The 15,902-nt window shown below is 45.0% G+C and overlaps 1 protein-coding gene across 4 annotated transcripts in view; it reads left to right on the forward strand.

Moving 5' to 3' along the window:
• GLIS1 (GLIS family zinc finger 1) overlaps positions 1-15,902 on the forward strand; it is a 228,342-nt gene that overhangs the window by 113,705 nt on the left and 98,735 nt on the right. For 3 of the 4 annotated variants that reach the window (XM_081220194.1, XM_081220193.1, XM_081220196.1), the window contains exon 3: positions 3,559-3,639. The exons of the other annotated variant lie outside the window; for it this stretch is intronic. In XM_081220194.1, coding sequence (XP_081076320.1) covers positions 3,559-3,639 — 81 coding nt within the window. The remainder of the gene's footprint in view (positions 1-3,558; positions 3,640-15,902) is intronic. 4 annotated transcript variants of the gene reach the window in all.

Raw genomic sequence — 15,902 nt, forward strand, 5'->3', positions numbered from 1 at the left:
ACCTCCTGATCTTGCATGTCTGGTCCTTGCATTTTTGATGCTCTTCATGCCCTGTCTTCCTGGCAAGTAATCTTTCAGTATTTAGCTTGAGTCATCTCCTCTAGGAGGTTTTCCTGACTTTTTCCTGCTCGGAGGAAAAGGAGGTCCATACAAATGAAGCCAGGTGTGTCATCCAGACCCGGAGCTGCAGGAAGCTGGACTTGCATTTTGTTTTCTCTTCAGAACTGGCCAGCAGGAAGACAGTCCTTCATTATAGCAGCAATCATTAGCCCTTCAGTGAGTGTCCAGTTACCCACATTCCAATAAGCCAGTGTTGCTATTGTCCCCTGGTTTTACTTTAATTTCCCTGATGATTAGAGATGCAAAGCATCTTTGGATCTTCCTATGTGCATATCTTCTTTTGAGAAATCTATTCAAGTCCTTTGTCCATTTTTCAACTGGGTTATTTATCCTTTTATTATTGAGTTGTGAGAGTTCTTTATATATTCAGGATACATGTCTTGTTAGGTATATGTGTAGGGAATATTTTCTCCCATTATCTGCCTTGCCTTTTCATTTTCTAAATGGTGTTTCTTAAAGAACAAAGATTTTAAATTTTGAATCAGTCTAGTTTATTGACTTTTTCTTTTGTTTCCTGCATTTTTAAAGAAACTTTTGCCTGTCTTGAGGTATACTCTATTCTAGAGGTTTTATGGTTTTAGCTTTAAATTTAGGTTGATGATGCATTGTGAATTAATTTTTGGGTACAGTGTGAGATAAGGGTCAAGGTTCATCTTTTCCATACAGGTATCCAGTTATTCTAGCAACATGTGTTGAAGGGACTTCTTTCCCTTATTGGTTTGTCTTGGCACTTTAGGGAAAAATCAGTTGACCATATTAGTGTGGGTTTATTTGTGGGCTTTCTGTTTTTTCCACTGATCTATGTGTATTCATCTATTCTTATAACAACATCACGCTATCTTGATGACTGTAGCTTTATAGAATGTCTTGAATTGGATAGTGTGAGCCCCCAACTTCGTACTTGATTTTCAATATTGTTTTGGCTATTCTAGGTCCTTAATATTTTCATATATATTTTAGAATTAACTAGTCAAGCTTTACCAAAAAACCAGCTAGAACTTTGATTAGGATGACATTAAATGTATAGATTGACTTGGTTAGAATTGACATCTTAACAATATTGAGTCTTCCATCCATGAACATAGTATCTCTCCTCATTTATTTAGTTGTTGATTACTTTCTCTCAGAAGTGTTAATAGTTTTCAGTGTAAAGGTCTTACAAAACTTTAACTTTGTTCCTAAGAATTTTATGTTTTTTTGATGTTATTATATGTGAGATTGCTTTTTTTTTTTTTTTTTTTTTGCGGTACACGGGCCTCTCACTGTTGTGGCCTCTCCCGTTGTGGAGCACAGGCTCCGGACGCGCAGGCTCAGCGGCCATGGCTCACGGGCCCAGCTGCTCCGCGGCATGTGGGATCTTCCCGGACCGGGGCACAAACCCGTGTCCCCTGAATCAGCAGGCGGACTCTCAACCACTGCGCCACCAGGGAAGCCCCGAGATTGCTTTTTAAATTCTATTTCCCCATTAATTCCTCTAGTATGTAGAATTATAATTGTTTTTACATGTTGACTTTGTATCCTGTGACACTGCTAAATTAATTTATTCTTTCCATGTTTTTCTTTTTGGAGTTTTCTTAGGAATTTCCATGTAAGTAATCATGTCATGTGAGAGTAAAGAGTTATGCTTCTTCTTCTATTTTCATGCCATCTTCTTTCCTTCCCTATTTGTACTAGCTGTGGGACCTCTAATATGTTGAATAGAAGTGGCGAGTATGGACATCCTTATTTTGTTCCCAGTCTTAGGAGAAAGCATTCAGTGTTTCACTGTTAAGCTTGATGTTAGCTGTAGTTTATCATTGATATACTTTATTATATTGAGGAAATTCTTTTCTATTCCTAGTGTGCTGAGAATTTTTATCGTGAATTTTTTTTCTGCATCAGTTGAGCTGATCATAAGGCTCTTCTCCTTCATTCTTTTGATTTAGTGAATTATGCTGATTAATCTAGAACCTTACATTCTGAGGATAAACCTCACTTGGTCATGATGAATCATCCTTTTCATATATTGCTGGATTTGATTCATTAGTTTTTTTAAAAGAGTTGGTATCAAATTTGATACTTTAACCATAAATGTGAAATTGTAAAGAGTAAAAGAAGTTGGCTGTAAACCATAAAAAGTCCTAAAAGATACTTAAAGTAATAAATAAACTAAGAAGTAGCGAAAGCAGCCCTATCACTATTGTGTGTTAATTGCTAGAAACAGACAAGCTAAAGTTAACAAGTTTCTTGAGAAATTAGCAAACGAATCCCCCCTCCAAAAAAAGTAAGAATAGGCAAAACAGAAAATGACATTAAATAATGATGAAAGAAATGTGTATTAGTTTCCTGAGGCTGCCGTAACAAATTACCACAAACTTGGTGCTTAAAAAACAACGGAAGTTTATTCTCACAGCTGTGGAAGATTCTGGCATCAAGGTGCTGGCTCTGGAGGCTTGTGGGGAGCATGCATTCTTTGCTGTTCCAGCTTCTGGTGGCTGTTGGCATTCCATGACTTGTGGCTGCGTCGCTCCCGTCTCTGCCCCTGTGGTCATGTCGTCTCCTCTCTGTGTCGCTCCTCATATGGATCCTTCTCACTGGATTTAGGGCCCACCCGGGTAATCTCTTCAGCTCAAAATCTTTAATTTCATTACATCTGCAAAGACCCTTTTTCCAAATAAGATCACATTCCTGGTTCCAGAAATTTGAAATGGACATGTCTTTTCAGGACCCACCATTCAACCTACTGCACAATGTAACTTCAAGATTTCCTGTATGAAACATTGACATTTGATAACTGATAATGAAATACACTGAATAGTAAATACTAAATAAGAGGACTAAATCAACCCATGATCCTTGATTTTGACCAGCTTAATCTTCTTTAAAATGCTGCTCTGAACACAAAATCAAAACTTATTAACTAAAACTAAAACCATCTCCTCCAACACAAATGGTTGTCATCTTTATAAATGGCTAAAATAAATAAGTTTTGGGTAACTGTTGAGGTAATTTGGGAATGTAGCCACTTGGCGAAGTAATTTGTGGCTAATTGGCTTTTGATGAATTGGTCATTTGACACATTGATTTTCGGCCAGCTGGCACTTGAGAATTGATGTTCGTCAAGTTGGACAGCCTCCCACATGGGCCTGGGGCTTGATGTCTGGGGCCAGGCTGTGAGGCCCACATGGGCGCCTGGCAGGCTGAGCGCTTGGTCAGGGATCCAGAGATCATCTTGGACCGGGAGGGGAGAATCCAGAAGACCTGGCCACTCCCCAGCCTTGGCCACCCGCTTCATCCTGAGAGCCTGCTCCGGGCAAGGCTCTGTGAGATTTGGGGCATACAAATCCTAACAGAATGAGAGTGACCTTTTATTACTGCATTATAAAACGCCTGTGAGCATTGTCTCATTTGCCCCTCACCACTGCCAGTGCAACAGGTATGATCATTTGTATCTTACAGATAAGGGAGGTTCAGAGAGGTTGGGTTACCTGGCCAAGAACACGTCAGTGGGTAAACGGCAGAGTTCGGATTCCAGACCAGGTAAGTTGTCTGTCTCTAAAGCCCGTGCTGTTAATCACTGGGCCAAAATGGATCGGATGTAGTTCTTGTCCTCAAGCAGCTGCTGGTGCAGTCAGCTCCTTCATCAAGTATTTCTGAGGGCCTCCTTGCAGCCGACAGTGGAGCCCTTTCCTGTTTCTCCAGATGAGGAGGCTGAGGCCTGGACAAGGTGTGAATTTTGTCAAAACAAAAGTCACCCGGTATCTGCGTCAGAGCGAAGATTGGAACCAGGCGGGGCCTCGTTCCTCCCCACCCGGCTGCCTCCACCTCCAGCCTGGCTCCTGGATTTCTGTCTTTGTGTTCTTGTCTCTGAAAGTGGGACAGACCCCAGCGGCCTCCTGCCTTCCATCCCCCAGCCCTCCTTGTTTATGTCCATGTTAATGGGCCTTTGCAGGCTGGCCCAGCTGCCGAGCGCGAGCCAGCGAGCCACCTGGAGCTGTGTCTGCCACAGAATGTTTACGGTGCACGGAGCCGAACCGAAACAACATCCATCTTGTTGACTGGTCCCAAACACTGCACTCATTCACGGCCTGTCCGCTGACGGGGTCCCTGTGCTTGGCAGTAAGCTGCCGTGGCTCACCAGGCAAAACCTGGCAGTGCGATGGTGAGAAGAAAGCAGGAGAGCTTTGGGGAAATCACGCCCTGAGCCCCAGGAGGCCCTCTGGCCCGTTTTCTGTTCACCCCATCCTTTAACCAGATTCATCCGTCAGGATGGTACACTGTGATGTCAGGGTTGGTCTGAAGAAAAGATGCTGGGCACTGAGCTGGCATCAGGAATGCAGGTCAGTGCTAGCCACAGGCCTCGGTGAGGACGGATGAGATCATCTGTGTACACGCGAAGTGCCACGTTGTGGAGGCCAGCAGCCCAGCACCCTGGAGATGGCCGGGGCTTTACCCCAGACAGACCTGGCTTGAATCCGAGCATGGCTCTCATCACCTCCCAGACTCAGTTTCCTTATCTCTCGATGATCCCTACCTGGCAGAGCTTATGGGAGAAGCTTTAAGATACACTCATAAACCAAGTTGTCCCGTGAATGTCCCATCTCTGCCAGAACACTAGGGAGAGTGTTACCCTCTCCAGCTGCCTTTAAGAGGTAGCAGTGAGGTGCCATGGAGTGAATGCCTGATGGAGACCCTGGAGAACTGGGTCTGATCCTGACTTGGCCACTGGCTGTATAAATGTGGACAAGCCCCTTGCTCTCTGTGGGTCTCAGTATCCCTTTTCTGTAAAATAGGAGGCTGAGATTAGATTATCTTTCAGGGCCATTTTAGCCCTGACATCTTACAATAGAGTAACTGAGGGATGCTCCTCAGGGAGTGTGCACTTCCTTCCCCCTTGGAATGGCCTCTCTGGGCCTCTGGGCAACCCTGCGGGTGGGGTGTGGGATAATCACTGCAGCCCTTGCTGAGGACTGTAGTCTGGAATCACCAGCCCTGTGATTGAATCCTAGGTCCGTTTCTTTCTAAGTGTGATACTCAGGAGAAGTCATTTTGCCTTCCTGGGCTCAGTTTCATCATCTGTAAAATGGGATAATAGATCTATCTAGCAAGACTGCGGAGAGGCTTGGATGAAACATTTAGCTCTACCCTCCAAGGTATGGACACATCACTTACATCGTATGGTAAGGGCTGCAGGGGAGTGATTTCCAGAGTGCCTGGGAGCAGCCAACCACGTGAGGAGAGAGTGGCAGAATCAGGGAAGGCTTCATGGAGGCAGTGGCCATGCTAGAGGAAGGATAAGAGGAGGCAGGTATGCTCCTTCATCCTTATAGAGGGAAGAGGAGTGTGGACTTCAGTTCTGGCACTGATCCATCCCAGAGTCTTTTTCTGTTTAAGGGTTCATGTCACTCACGAGACTATGGGCTCCTGAGGGAAGCACCAGTGTCTGGCTCACCTCTGTGTCCCAGTGCCCAGGCCTGGCACACATAGGAGCTCAGAGTCGTGGGGTGGATGGGTGCTGACTTCAGCCCATTCCAGAGAAAGCCATGGGAAGTGGCAGGCCTGTCAGGTAGTAAGGAGTCCCGAATGCTAAGGCTGGCGGGAGGGAGAAGTCAGGGTCTTGTTCAAGACCGGCCCCCACTCTGGGTCATGAGGCCTCTTGACAGGGCATTCATGATGGCTCTTTGGGGTGAGAAGAGAACAGGAACATTTAGAGACACCTCCAGTCCACTCCCCTTGTTTTACAGCAAAGGAAACTGAGACCCAGGAGCTGGGGGCTGCCCAAGACATGTAGTGAGTCCTTTGGGAAGCCCAGAACACTGGGCTCAGCTTCCCTGCCCAGGGGGCCTTTCCCTGGACTCTTAACCTGAAGTGTGAAAAAGGGGCTTGCGGGGCTTCCCTGGTGGCGCAGTGGTTGAGAGTCCGCCTGCTGATGCGGGGGACACGGGTGTGTGCCCCGGTCCGGGAAGATCCCACATGCCGTGGAGCGGCTGGGCCCGTGAGCCATGGCCGCTGAGCCTGCGCGTCCGGAGCCTGTGCTCCACAACGGGAGAGGCCACAGCAGTGAGAGGCCCGCGTACCAAAAAAAAAAAAGGGGGGGGGCTTGGAACTGAAGTCGGGGGCTACTGCACCAAGCACACGAGCACTGATTCATTTATTTTGGATTGAGAACCCAGCTCCCTTCTCGTGGAGTGAAGTGTGACCTCATGGACCTTTCTCCTCTGTGACATGTGTTGATGGTATGTGCCCGAATAGGCTGCCCCGTCAGCTGTATCTTCCTAGACACCCTCCCTTGCAGTCTCAGAAGTCAGGGCAGTGTGGTCCTGTTTGGGCCGGGCAGTCCAGAGTAGAGCCCAGGCTGGGCCAGGGCTGGACCTGCAGTCTCCCCACTCCTCACCGAGGCCTGCTCCTGTTTGGAATGAAAACACTTCTAGGTGCTGCTTCAAGTTCCCTCAATCATGTTTTTGGAAATGTTCCTTATATTTCCATCCCCCACCTTTCCAGGGAGATCAGTGAGTTTCAGCCAGTAAAGCTGTAATGGCTGGAGTGGAGTCTGCAGCCTGACCGGCACCCCCTTCCCCTCCCTGCCCCCACTAGGAGCCTGTGTCTTTGAGAAAAGGCTTCTGTCTGTCTTGTGTTTCTAGGTCTCTCTTTCCTGGTAGCAGAGGTTCGAGTGTCATTCAAGGCCTTTCTCAGCTCTGCCCTGATGTATTCTTCTCTACATTTGTCCTTCAAACTGTCATTTAATGCACTTATACATGGGCCACACACACAGTGCAAAGGGAGCTGTGACGGGGGCCGCATGGGGCTGGCGTAGCACAGAGGGAGTAGTGAAGGCTGCTCCACAGGGAGATGGCAAGGGCAAGGGCAGTACTTACAGGGCAGGTCTGGGGGGCTGTGAGCAGCCGGGTGCAGTTGTAGGCTGGCGGTGTTGGGAACCTGCAGGAAAGGGACTGGACGGTGGGAACAAATAGAAGGTACAGGGTTTTGTTTGCCTGGCTTCGGCATTCAGAGGGTATCTTGTGGGTAGTGGGAGCCACGGAGGGTTAGGAACAGGGGTAAAACCGGACAGGTTTTTGAGCTTTGGAAAGATCACGCTGGCTGCAGTGGAGTGACTATGTCACGTCTAGGTGAAAGATGGTGGCGGTTTGAACTGAGGCAAAGATGGTGAGGACGGGGAGGGAGGGATGGATTGAGAGCTGTCAAGTGTCGGGCATGGGGGCTGAAGGTGAGGAGAGAGCTGGGTCAGGGGGCACAGCAGGAGAAGGGGAAGGTATAGGGTGGGGGGAAAGGGAGTGGGGAGGTGAGCTTGGTCCCAAAGTCTCAAGCCTCAGACTCTGCTCCCAGGCCTGGGAGACTCACCTGCCTGAGGCCCTCTGTCTGGCCTGCCTCTCCCAGGGCTTCCAGAGTCAGCCTGGCACACCCACACCTCCTGTCCCTGGCACGGGGCCTGGGCTGCCCACTCGTCTTCTCTGGGGAGCCCGCATGGGAATTGTGTGCCTGCCTTCCTGGGGGTCCTTATGGGCCCAGGGCTCTCTGTGTGTCACTGAATCCAGAAACAGGTCCTGAGAGTCAAAGACATCATACCAGGCCTATCCTCGGAGTGTCTCAGGGCTGCAGAGTCAGACACACCTGGCTGAATCCCAACCCCCCCATGCTCACCTCACTATGTGACTTTGGAGGACACCTCCCTTTCCCCATCTGGAAAACGAGGAGTTGGCCTGGTCAGTGGTTCTCAGCACTTCCTTTTTCTAACAGGACCCTCTTTTACTGCCTCCTGTACACTCTTGAAATGAAATTGGTAGATAATGGAACCCGTCGGCACCATAGTTCCTAAAAATTCCATATAATATTTCAACTGTATCATAGAGAAGAAATGAAAAGGAAGAAACCCTTAAGTCATGTGTGCTTCCCCATATAAGCGCCTAGAGAAGTTGCCAGTTGTTCACACCTGTGACCGGCATCCCTGACCAAACCTGCCAGCTACAGACGCATAGACGTCACAAACGGAGGGACTGAGGGTGACCTCATTTTCTGAAATGGTGAGCAACTGGTCAAGTTCCAAACAAAACATGGTACCATCTTTCCTCCATGTACATTGTAAGTAGTTCCATTCCTGGAAAATTCAGTGTATGTTAAAACCATGAAAAAAAATACTTTGTGTTTATGTTTTACATAACATATGGGGCTATGTTCTAGACTTAGATGACCCTCTTTATGGGGCTATGTTCTAGACTTAGATGACCAGGTTGCTTGCTTACAGATATTTTGAATATCTGGCAACATATTCAAAAGTTACTGTAGGGCTGACCCACGCTGGGCAGTGAGTTGGCCATCCATGGCTCTTCCCCACTAAAAGACAGTGACTCTCAGTCATTGTGACACCAGATATCCCCCCAGGGATTTTCAGTGTGCCCCCTGGAGCAGAACCTCCACTCTGGGGAATGAATCCCTGTTGCAATGATGGCTGAGGGAGGGCGCCTTGTGCCCTGGTGAGTAAAAGGGTGCAGCCTGGAGCACTGGCTGTGGGTCCTTGAGGAGGGCAGAGGAGGAGAGCAGAAAGTCCTATGGGATATGGCTGATCAGGGAGGGCTTCCTGGAGGAGGGGCGCTGGGAGCTGAGTGATTTCAGCTCTGGGGCCCAGGAGAGGGGATTTTTCATAAGCCAAATCAATGTCTATGACTTCCTCAGTAAGCTTTGCCAGCCTTTCTGGCCACACTGTGGAACAAATGACCTTTTCCAAGAGTCTAGAAACTCTGAGCCTCTCTGAGGTACAAGGAACCATTCTCACTGCCTGCTCCGTGCTGCATCTCTGGATGCACCCTTTTATTTTGTTGCATACACAGGCCTGTCACTGTTGTGGCCTTTCCCGTTGCGGAGCACAGGCTCTGGACGCGCAGGCTCGGCGGCCATGGCTCACGGGCCCAGCCTCTCTGCCGCATGTGGGGTCTTCCCGGACCGGGGCACGAACCCGTGTCCCCTGCATTGGCAGGCGGACTCTCAACCACTGCACCACCAGGGAAGCCCTGGATGTACCCTTTTCTGAAGGTTGGGACATCTTCCTTGGGATGGTGGTATTTTTTCAGTCATAACAACTGATCCTTCCCCAAGGACCCGAGATGGAGGGAGGGGATTTTAAGGTGTTGGCATCTTGTGTGCCCAGACCTGCCTGAAGCTGCCTGGAGCTGGGCATTTCTCCTCATTGCCTGTATGTCTTCCTTCTTGCTTTATAGATATTTTTAGCAGTTTGAGGGGATGTTTCATCAGTTAGGGGGAAAAAAACTGACATGGGCATAGGAGTTAACTAATTAGCTTGATTTAAGGGGAGGGAGTTAAGAAAAAGGCCAAACATGAAATGTTAAATATATGCCTGACATAAATATTTATGGTCCTGTATTTACTGAAAAAACACAGATGGAATATGTTTGTCTTTGAGAAGTTTTTATAGATTTTAACAGCCATTTCCTCTGGATTTCTTGTCATCCCATTACTCTCTTGTTTTCGTCTTGGACAAAAACAAAGGGGTTTTGGTGACCATAACTATTGCTCCCTGATGATTTAGGCCAGGCAGGGACTGATGTGGGGTTCAGGGCACCCTAGGAAGTAGCAGGCTTTCCGATCCCAGGAGCATGGGTTTTTACACCCTTGGAATCAGAGAATTTCCTTATGTCTGATCCATAACATCATAGACTCTTAGAACCATAGTAATTTAAATGCTTAGCTTTATAAAATTACATCATCTCAGAATGAGAGAGGCATGGAATTTTAGAATCCCAGATGCATGGAAATCTCTAATCTTAAATTTTGGAACCATGATGACTCAGTATGATGAAATGTAGACTCTGAGAATTTTAAGGGCTATCAGAGTTTATTTACTAGACCCCGCTTCCCTTACCCCTGGGAAATACATAAATATGCTGAATATGTGCAGTGCTTTGTTCTGGCAGCCCTGGGGCCCCTGCTTTGTGTTGCTCCCTCCTCACTCACTTACTCACTCAACCTGGAATCTGGTGTGTGTGTGTATGTGTGTGTGTGTGTGTGTGTATCTTCCTGGGCACTCCAGCAGTCATTTACACCTAGTGTAGGTGCAACCTTTCCAGGGAAAGATCTGAGAGGAGGGGGAGGAGGGGGAGGAGGAGGGAGACTGTGAGGAACTGCAGTAGGAACAGAGAGAGGACAGAGGCTCCGGCAGAGCAGCCTGAGGAGGGGAAGCCCTGGGTCCTGAAGACTCACTGGGCTGTGCATCTCTCCTGTCCACCGTCTTATCTCATGTGAAGGCGCCTGTCTCCTTAGGGCTGTCCTCTTCTGTGAGCCTTCAAGAGGAAGGGTACCCAGGGGCCCTCTGGTCCAGTGTGGGGAGTACCCACACTCCCCCTGCCTGGAATTGCTGGTGATGGGCTGGGAAGGACGGGGCCTGTTCACAGATCCATGTGCTGGACGATGGTCCATGCCGAGTTAGGGGCAACAGTCTATCCCAGCTCTATCTTTGGTCTATTCTCAAGGACGGATTTTGGCACATTTTTTAAAATTATTGAAACAATATGAAATATTTTGAAATATGTAATACAGAGATTTTTAAATCTTTTAAAATTTATGTACAGTAAAAATCACTAAAACAGTGTGTGTATGAACAGTTCTGTGAGTTTTGATAAATGCAGTCATGTTATCACCATTACAATCAGGAATCAGAATAATGCACTCAATCCAAAAAAGGAATGGAGGTTTTAGGAAGCACTCTGATAATAAAGCCACCACTCTCCCCGCAGCTACTGTTTTTCTTCTAAAGTCTTTTTTCAACACAAACTCAGACATCCTTCCACACCATAAATCAAGTCTAGTCTCTCACCCTTCCACGACTTTCTGCTACGTTGGTACAAAACCCAGAGCTTCGGGAATTCCCTGGTGGTCCAATGGTTAGGACTCTGTGCTTCCATGCAGGGGACACAGGTTTGATCCCTGGTTGGGGAACTAAGATCCCACATGCCGCGCGTGGCATGGCCCAAACAAACAAACAAATGAACAAAAAACAAAACAAAAACCAACAACAACAAAAAGCATAGTGAAAAAAAAACCCTGAAGCCTCAACAGGACTCTCAAGACCCCGCTGGTCAGACCCAGCTGGGTCTCATCACCTGCCTCTCTCATCCTTGCTCACTAGGCTCCAGCCACACCTGGCCTTCTTGTGTTCCTACCCTGGAGAACAGTCCTACCTCGGGGTCTTTGTACTTGCTGCTCCCTGTGTGAAAACTCTTTCCCCAGGTGTCCACATAGCTCCCTTCTTCCCTTCACTAGGGCCTTTGTGTAGATGTCCACCCCTCGGAGAGACCTGCCCCGACTGTCCCCATCTCTCTGCACTTTCTAGCTTCTTACCTTTAATTTAATTCACATTTATCCCTACTTGATATTATAGTATATATTTATGTGTTTACTTTTGAAATTGTCTTCTCTCTGATCAGAATGTCAACACCATGAGAATAGAGATTTTCCTTTCTTGTTCATCATTGCATTCCTGTGCCTGGTGCCTGGTCCTCGCACAAAGTAGGTATTCAATAGACATACGTTAAATGAATGAATGAGTGATTAATGTTTTTTTAAATTTATTTTATTATATTTTATTTTTGGCTGTGTTGGGTCTTTGTTGCTGTGTGCAGGCTTTCTCTAGTTGTGGCGAGCAGGGTCTACTCTTTGTTGTGGTGCGTGGGCTTCTCGTTGTAGTGACTTCTCTTGTTGCAGAGCATGGGCTCTAGGCGTGCGGGCTTCAGTAGTTGCAGCTCACAGGCTCTAGGGCACACAGGCTTCAGTAGTTGTGGCGCGTGGGCTCAGTAGTTGTGGTACACGGGCTTAGTTGCTCCGTGGCAAGTGAGATCTTCCCAGACCAGGGATCGAATCCGTGTCTGCATTGGCAGGCAGATTCTTAACCACTGCGCCACCAGGGAAGTCCGTGATTAATATTTGATGTATTGATTTTCCTTTTTTTTTCTATTCAAGTTAGTTTCATGCATGTGGAATTTTAAATCTCCTTTTTATTTAATTCTTATAAATATTTTCCCTTGTAATTAAAACCTTTAGTAAATCCAATAAAACTCATGATAAGATACCTTGTGATAAGATGTCTTCATATAAAACATGGCAGTAGCTCCTGTCCCCTGTCCAGCCTCTTCACAAAAGAGTTCTTCTTTTCTCTGGAGGTTGCAGGGGATTATGGGTTAGAAAGTGACTGCATCATAACCATTTGAGGTTTTCTTAGTTCCTTGTGTAGTGTGTACTTTGTGATAAGTGGGCTGTTTCTGACATATCTAATAAATGAAAACATCTTTTTCCCATATATTAACTGGAAAAAACACAAAAATACCATTTAAACTCTGCATTTTAAAGGAATTGAAGATTTTGGACCACAGTTAATTGCATTATGATGGACTTCTACGATATTTAATGGCTACACAAAATTTCTGCTGAGTAACTTTATGTAATCATTTTTCTATTATTCAATATACAGACTATCTCCTATTCTTTTCTATTACAAATCACCCTGAACTGTTAAAGTAACAGATTTTTTAAAAAATGAGAATACCTAGAGTGGTGAGAGTGTAAGGAAACAGGGGCTTTCCTGCACTGCTGATGGTATAGATTGATATATTCCTTTTGGAGAGCAGTTTGAATAGCAGGTAGTAAAAGTCTTTAAAATCTTGCATGTCCTTTGACTCAGCCATCCGTCTCACATCTAGGAATTTATTCTAAGGCTATAAATATGGATGGACATGAAGACAGGTCTGTAAGGACATTCATTACATGATAGTTTCTAGTTTTAATCTTTTTAAACAATATAAATCCTAACTATGGAGGATGGATTAAATAAAGTATGTACAAGCATATTATAGAATACTATGCAGTCATTAAAATTATATGTTGGAAGGGGCTTTTTGCATCTGTTTTTAGCAAGTAAGCTTATGTCAGACTAACCTGCCCTCTGAATAAAATATAAAACCCAACTGTTTGAAAGCATCATGAACTACCAAGACAACCAGGACTTGAGGCACCAACACCCTGAAGAGAAGGGAAATACACTGACATGAATCTGACACTCTGCACAACTTCTTCCTTTCAGGCATTTGCCAGATTGCAAGTTGTATAGGACCAAGAATTGGAGAAATGAACAGAGCTTTCTGAAGCCTTACTATGCTGGAGATACAAAAACTGGAGTTTAGGGCCACCAAAATAGGCAGATTTTGAGGGGCCAAGATTCCATGGAGATAGGAAGTGCCAAAAAGTGAACTGAACATTAAGTGTTGCGTTTCCTTCCAAGATATTTGTTGATTCTTAAGTGGCATAGGCTATACGGCTGAGAAATCAACAGTGTGGCAGTTAAGAGGTTGAGGAACTAAGGGAAGTTTTCAACAGCCTCAAGTTCTGGGAACTTATATTGAAGTTCAGTATCAACCAGGGAGGAGTCCGGGCATCCCAAGCTTTCACCTGGGGACCCTGAAGGGCAGCATCCTAGGAGAAAGGATGAACCAGAAAGAGAGCAACCTTTACAAAGCCTAAAACTGAAATCCTAGAGTGGATAAAGATCATCTTCCCCTCTTTTAACTGCCTTTGAGAAGCAAAAGAAAATCCTCTCTGGAGGAAGATATCATCTGGAGCCTGTACAGACTTCATACACAATGTTGGGCATTCAGTCAGAAAGTACCAGGGATACGACGAGGCAGGACCAATTGGGGGGGAAAACATACAAAAACAGACTCACAGGTGGTCCACGTGTTGGATTTATCGGGTACAAGATTTAAAATAACTGATTAATGTGTTCAAGAACATAGATTACCAAATGGGGTATTTCAACAGATATCTCTGGAAGCTATAAAAATTAATCAAATGGAAAATTTTAAACTAAAAAATAGAAAAATTTAAGGACTCAAAAGATGGATTTAATAGATTTTTTAAAAATTTTTATTGGAGCATAGTTGATTTACAACATTGTGCTAGTTTTAGGTGTACAGCAAAGTGAATCAGTTATACATATACATATATCCACTCCTTTTCAGATTCTTTTCCCATATAGGTCATTACAGAGTATTGAGTAGAGTTCCCTGTGCTATACAGTAGGTCCTTATTAGTTATCTATTTTATATATAGTAGTGTATATATGTCAATCCCAATCTCCCAATTTATCCCTCCCCCTTTCCCCCTGGTAACCATAAGATTGTTTTCGACATCTGTGACTCTATTTCTGCTTGTAAATAAGTTCATTTGTACCATTTTTAAAAGATTCCACATATAAGCAATATCATATGATATTTGTCCTTCTCTGTCTGACTTACTTCACTCAGTATGACAGTCTCTGAGTCCATCCATGTTGCTGCAAATGGCATTATTTCATCCTTTTTTTTTTTTTTCTAGTAGGTCTGTGTCTTTATTCCTGTCTTACCCCTATGTTCTTCATGACATTTTTTTTTCTTAAATTCCATATATATGTGTTAGCATACAGTATTTGTCTTTCTCTTTCTGACTTACTTCACTCTGTATGACAGACTCTAGGTCTATCCACCTCATTACAAATAGCTCAATTTCATTTCTTTTTATGGCTGAGTAATATTCCATTGTATATATGTGCCACATCTTCTTTATCCATTCATCCAATGATGGACACTTAGGTTGTTTCCATCTCCGGGCTATTGTAAATAGGGCTGCTATGAACATTTTGGTACATGTCTCTTTTTGAATTATGGTTTTCTCAGGGTATATGCCCAGTAGTGGGATTGCTGGGTCATATAGTAGTTCTATGTGTAGTTTTTTAAGGAACCTCCATACTGTTCTCCATAGCGGCTGTACCAATTCACATTCCCACCAGCAGTGCAAGAGTGTTCCCTTTTTTCCACACCCTCTCCAGCATTTATTGTTTCTAGATTTTTTGATGATGGCCATTCTGACTGGTGTGAGATGATATCTCATTGTAGTTTTGATTTGCATCTCTCTAATAATTAGTGATGTTGAACATCTTTTCATGTGCTTTTTAGCCACCTGTATGTCTTCTTTGAAGAAATGTCTATTTTTAAAATATTTATTTATTTATTTTTGGCTACATTGGGTCTTCGTTGCTGCACACAGGCTTTCTCTAGTTCTGACGAGTGGGGACTACTCCTCATTGTGGTGCACGGGCTTCTCATCGCGGTGGCTTCTCTGATTGTGGAGCACAGGCTCTAGGTGTGCAGGCTTCAGTAGTTGTGTCTCATAGGCTCTAGAGTGCAAGCTCAGTAGTTGTGGTGCATGGGCTGAGTTGCTCCACGACATGTGGGATCTTCCCGGACCAGGGCTCAAACCTGTGTCCCCTGCATTGGCAGGCAGATTCTTAACCACCGCACCACCAGGGAAGTCCTGAGAAATGTTTATTTAGATCTGCCCATTTTTTTGATTGGGTTGTTTGTTTTTGTTATTGAGCTGCGCTAGCTGTTTGTGTATTGGAGATTAATCCCTCGTCAGTTGCTTCGTTTGCAAATATTTTCTCCCATTCTAGGTGGTTGTCTTTTTGTTTTGTTTATGGTTTCCTTTGCTGTGCAAAAGCTTTTAAATTTAATTAAGTCCTATTTGTTTATTTTTATTTTTATTTGCATTACTCTAAGAGGTGGATCAAAAAAGATCTTGCTTCAATTTATGTCAGAGAGTGTTCTGCCTATGTTTTCCTCTAAGAGTTTAATAGTATCCAGCCTTACATTTAGATCTTTAATCCATTTTGAGTTTATTTTTGTGTATGGTATTAGGAAGTGTTCCAGTTTCATTCTTTTACATGTAGCTGTCCAGTTTTCCCAGCACCA

The sequence above is a fragment of the Mesoplodon bidens genome (genome assembly GCF_964165515.1).
Source record: "Mesoplodon bidens genome assembly, chromosome: 2".
Lineage (NCBI taxonomy): Eukaryota > Metazoa > Chordata > Mammalia > Artiodactyla > Ziphiidae > Mesoplodon > Mesoplodon bidens.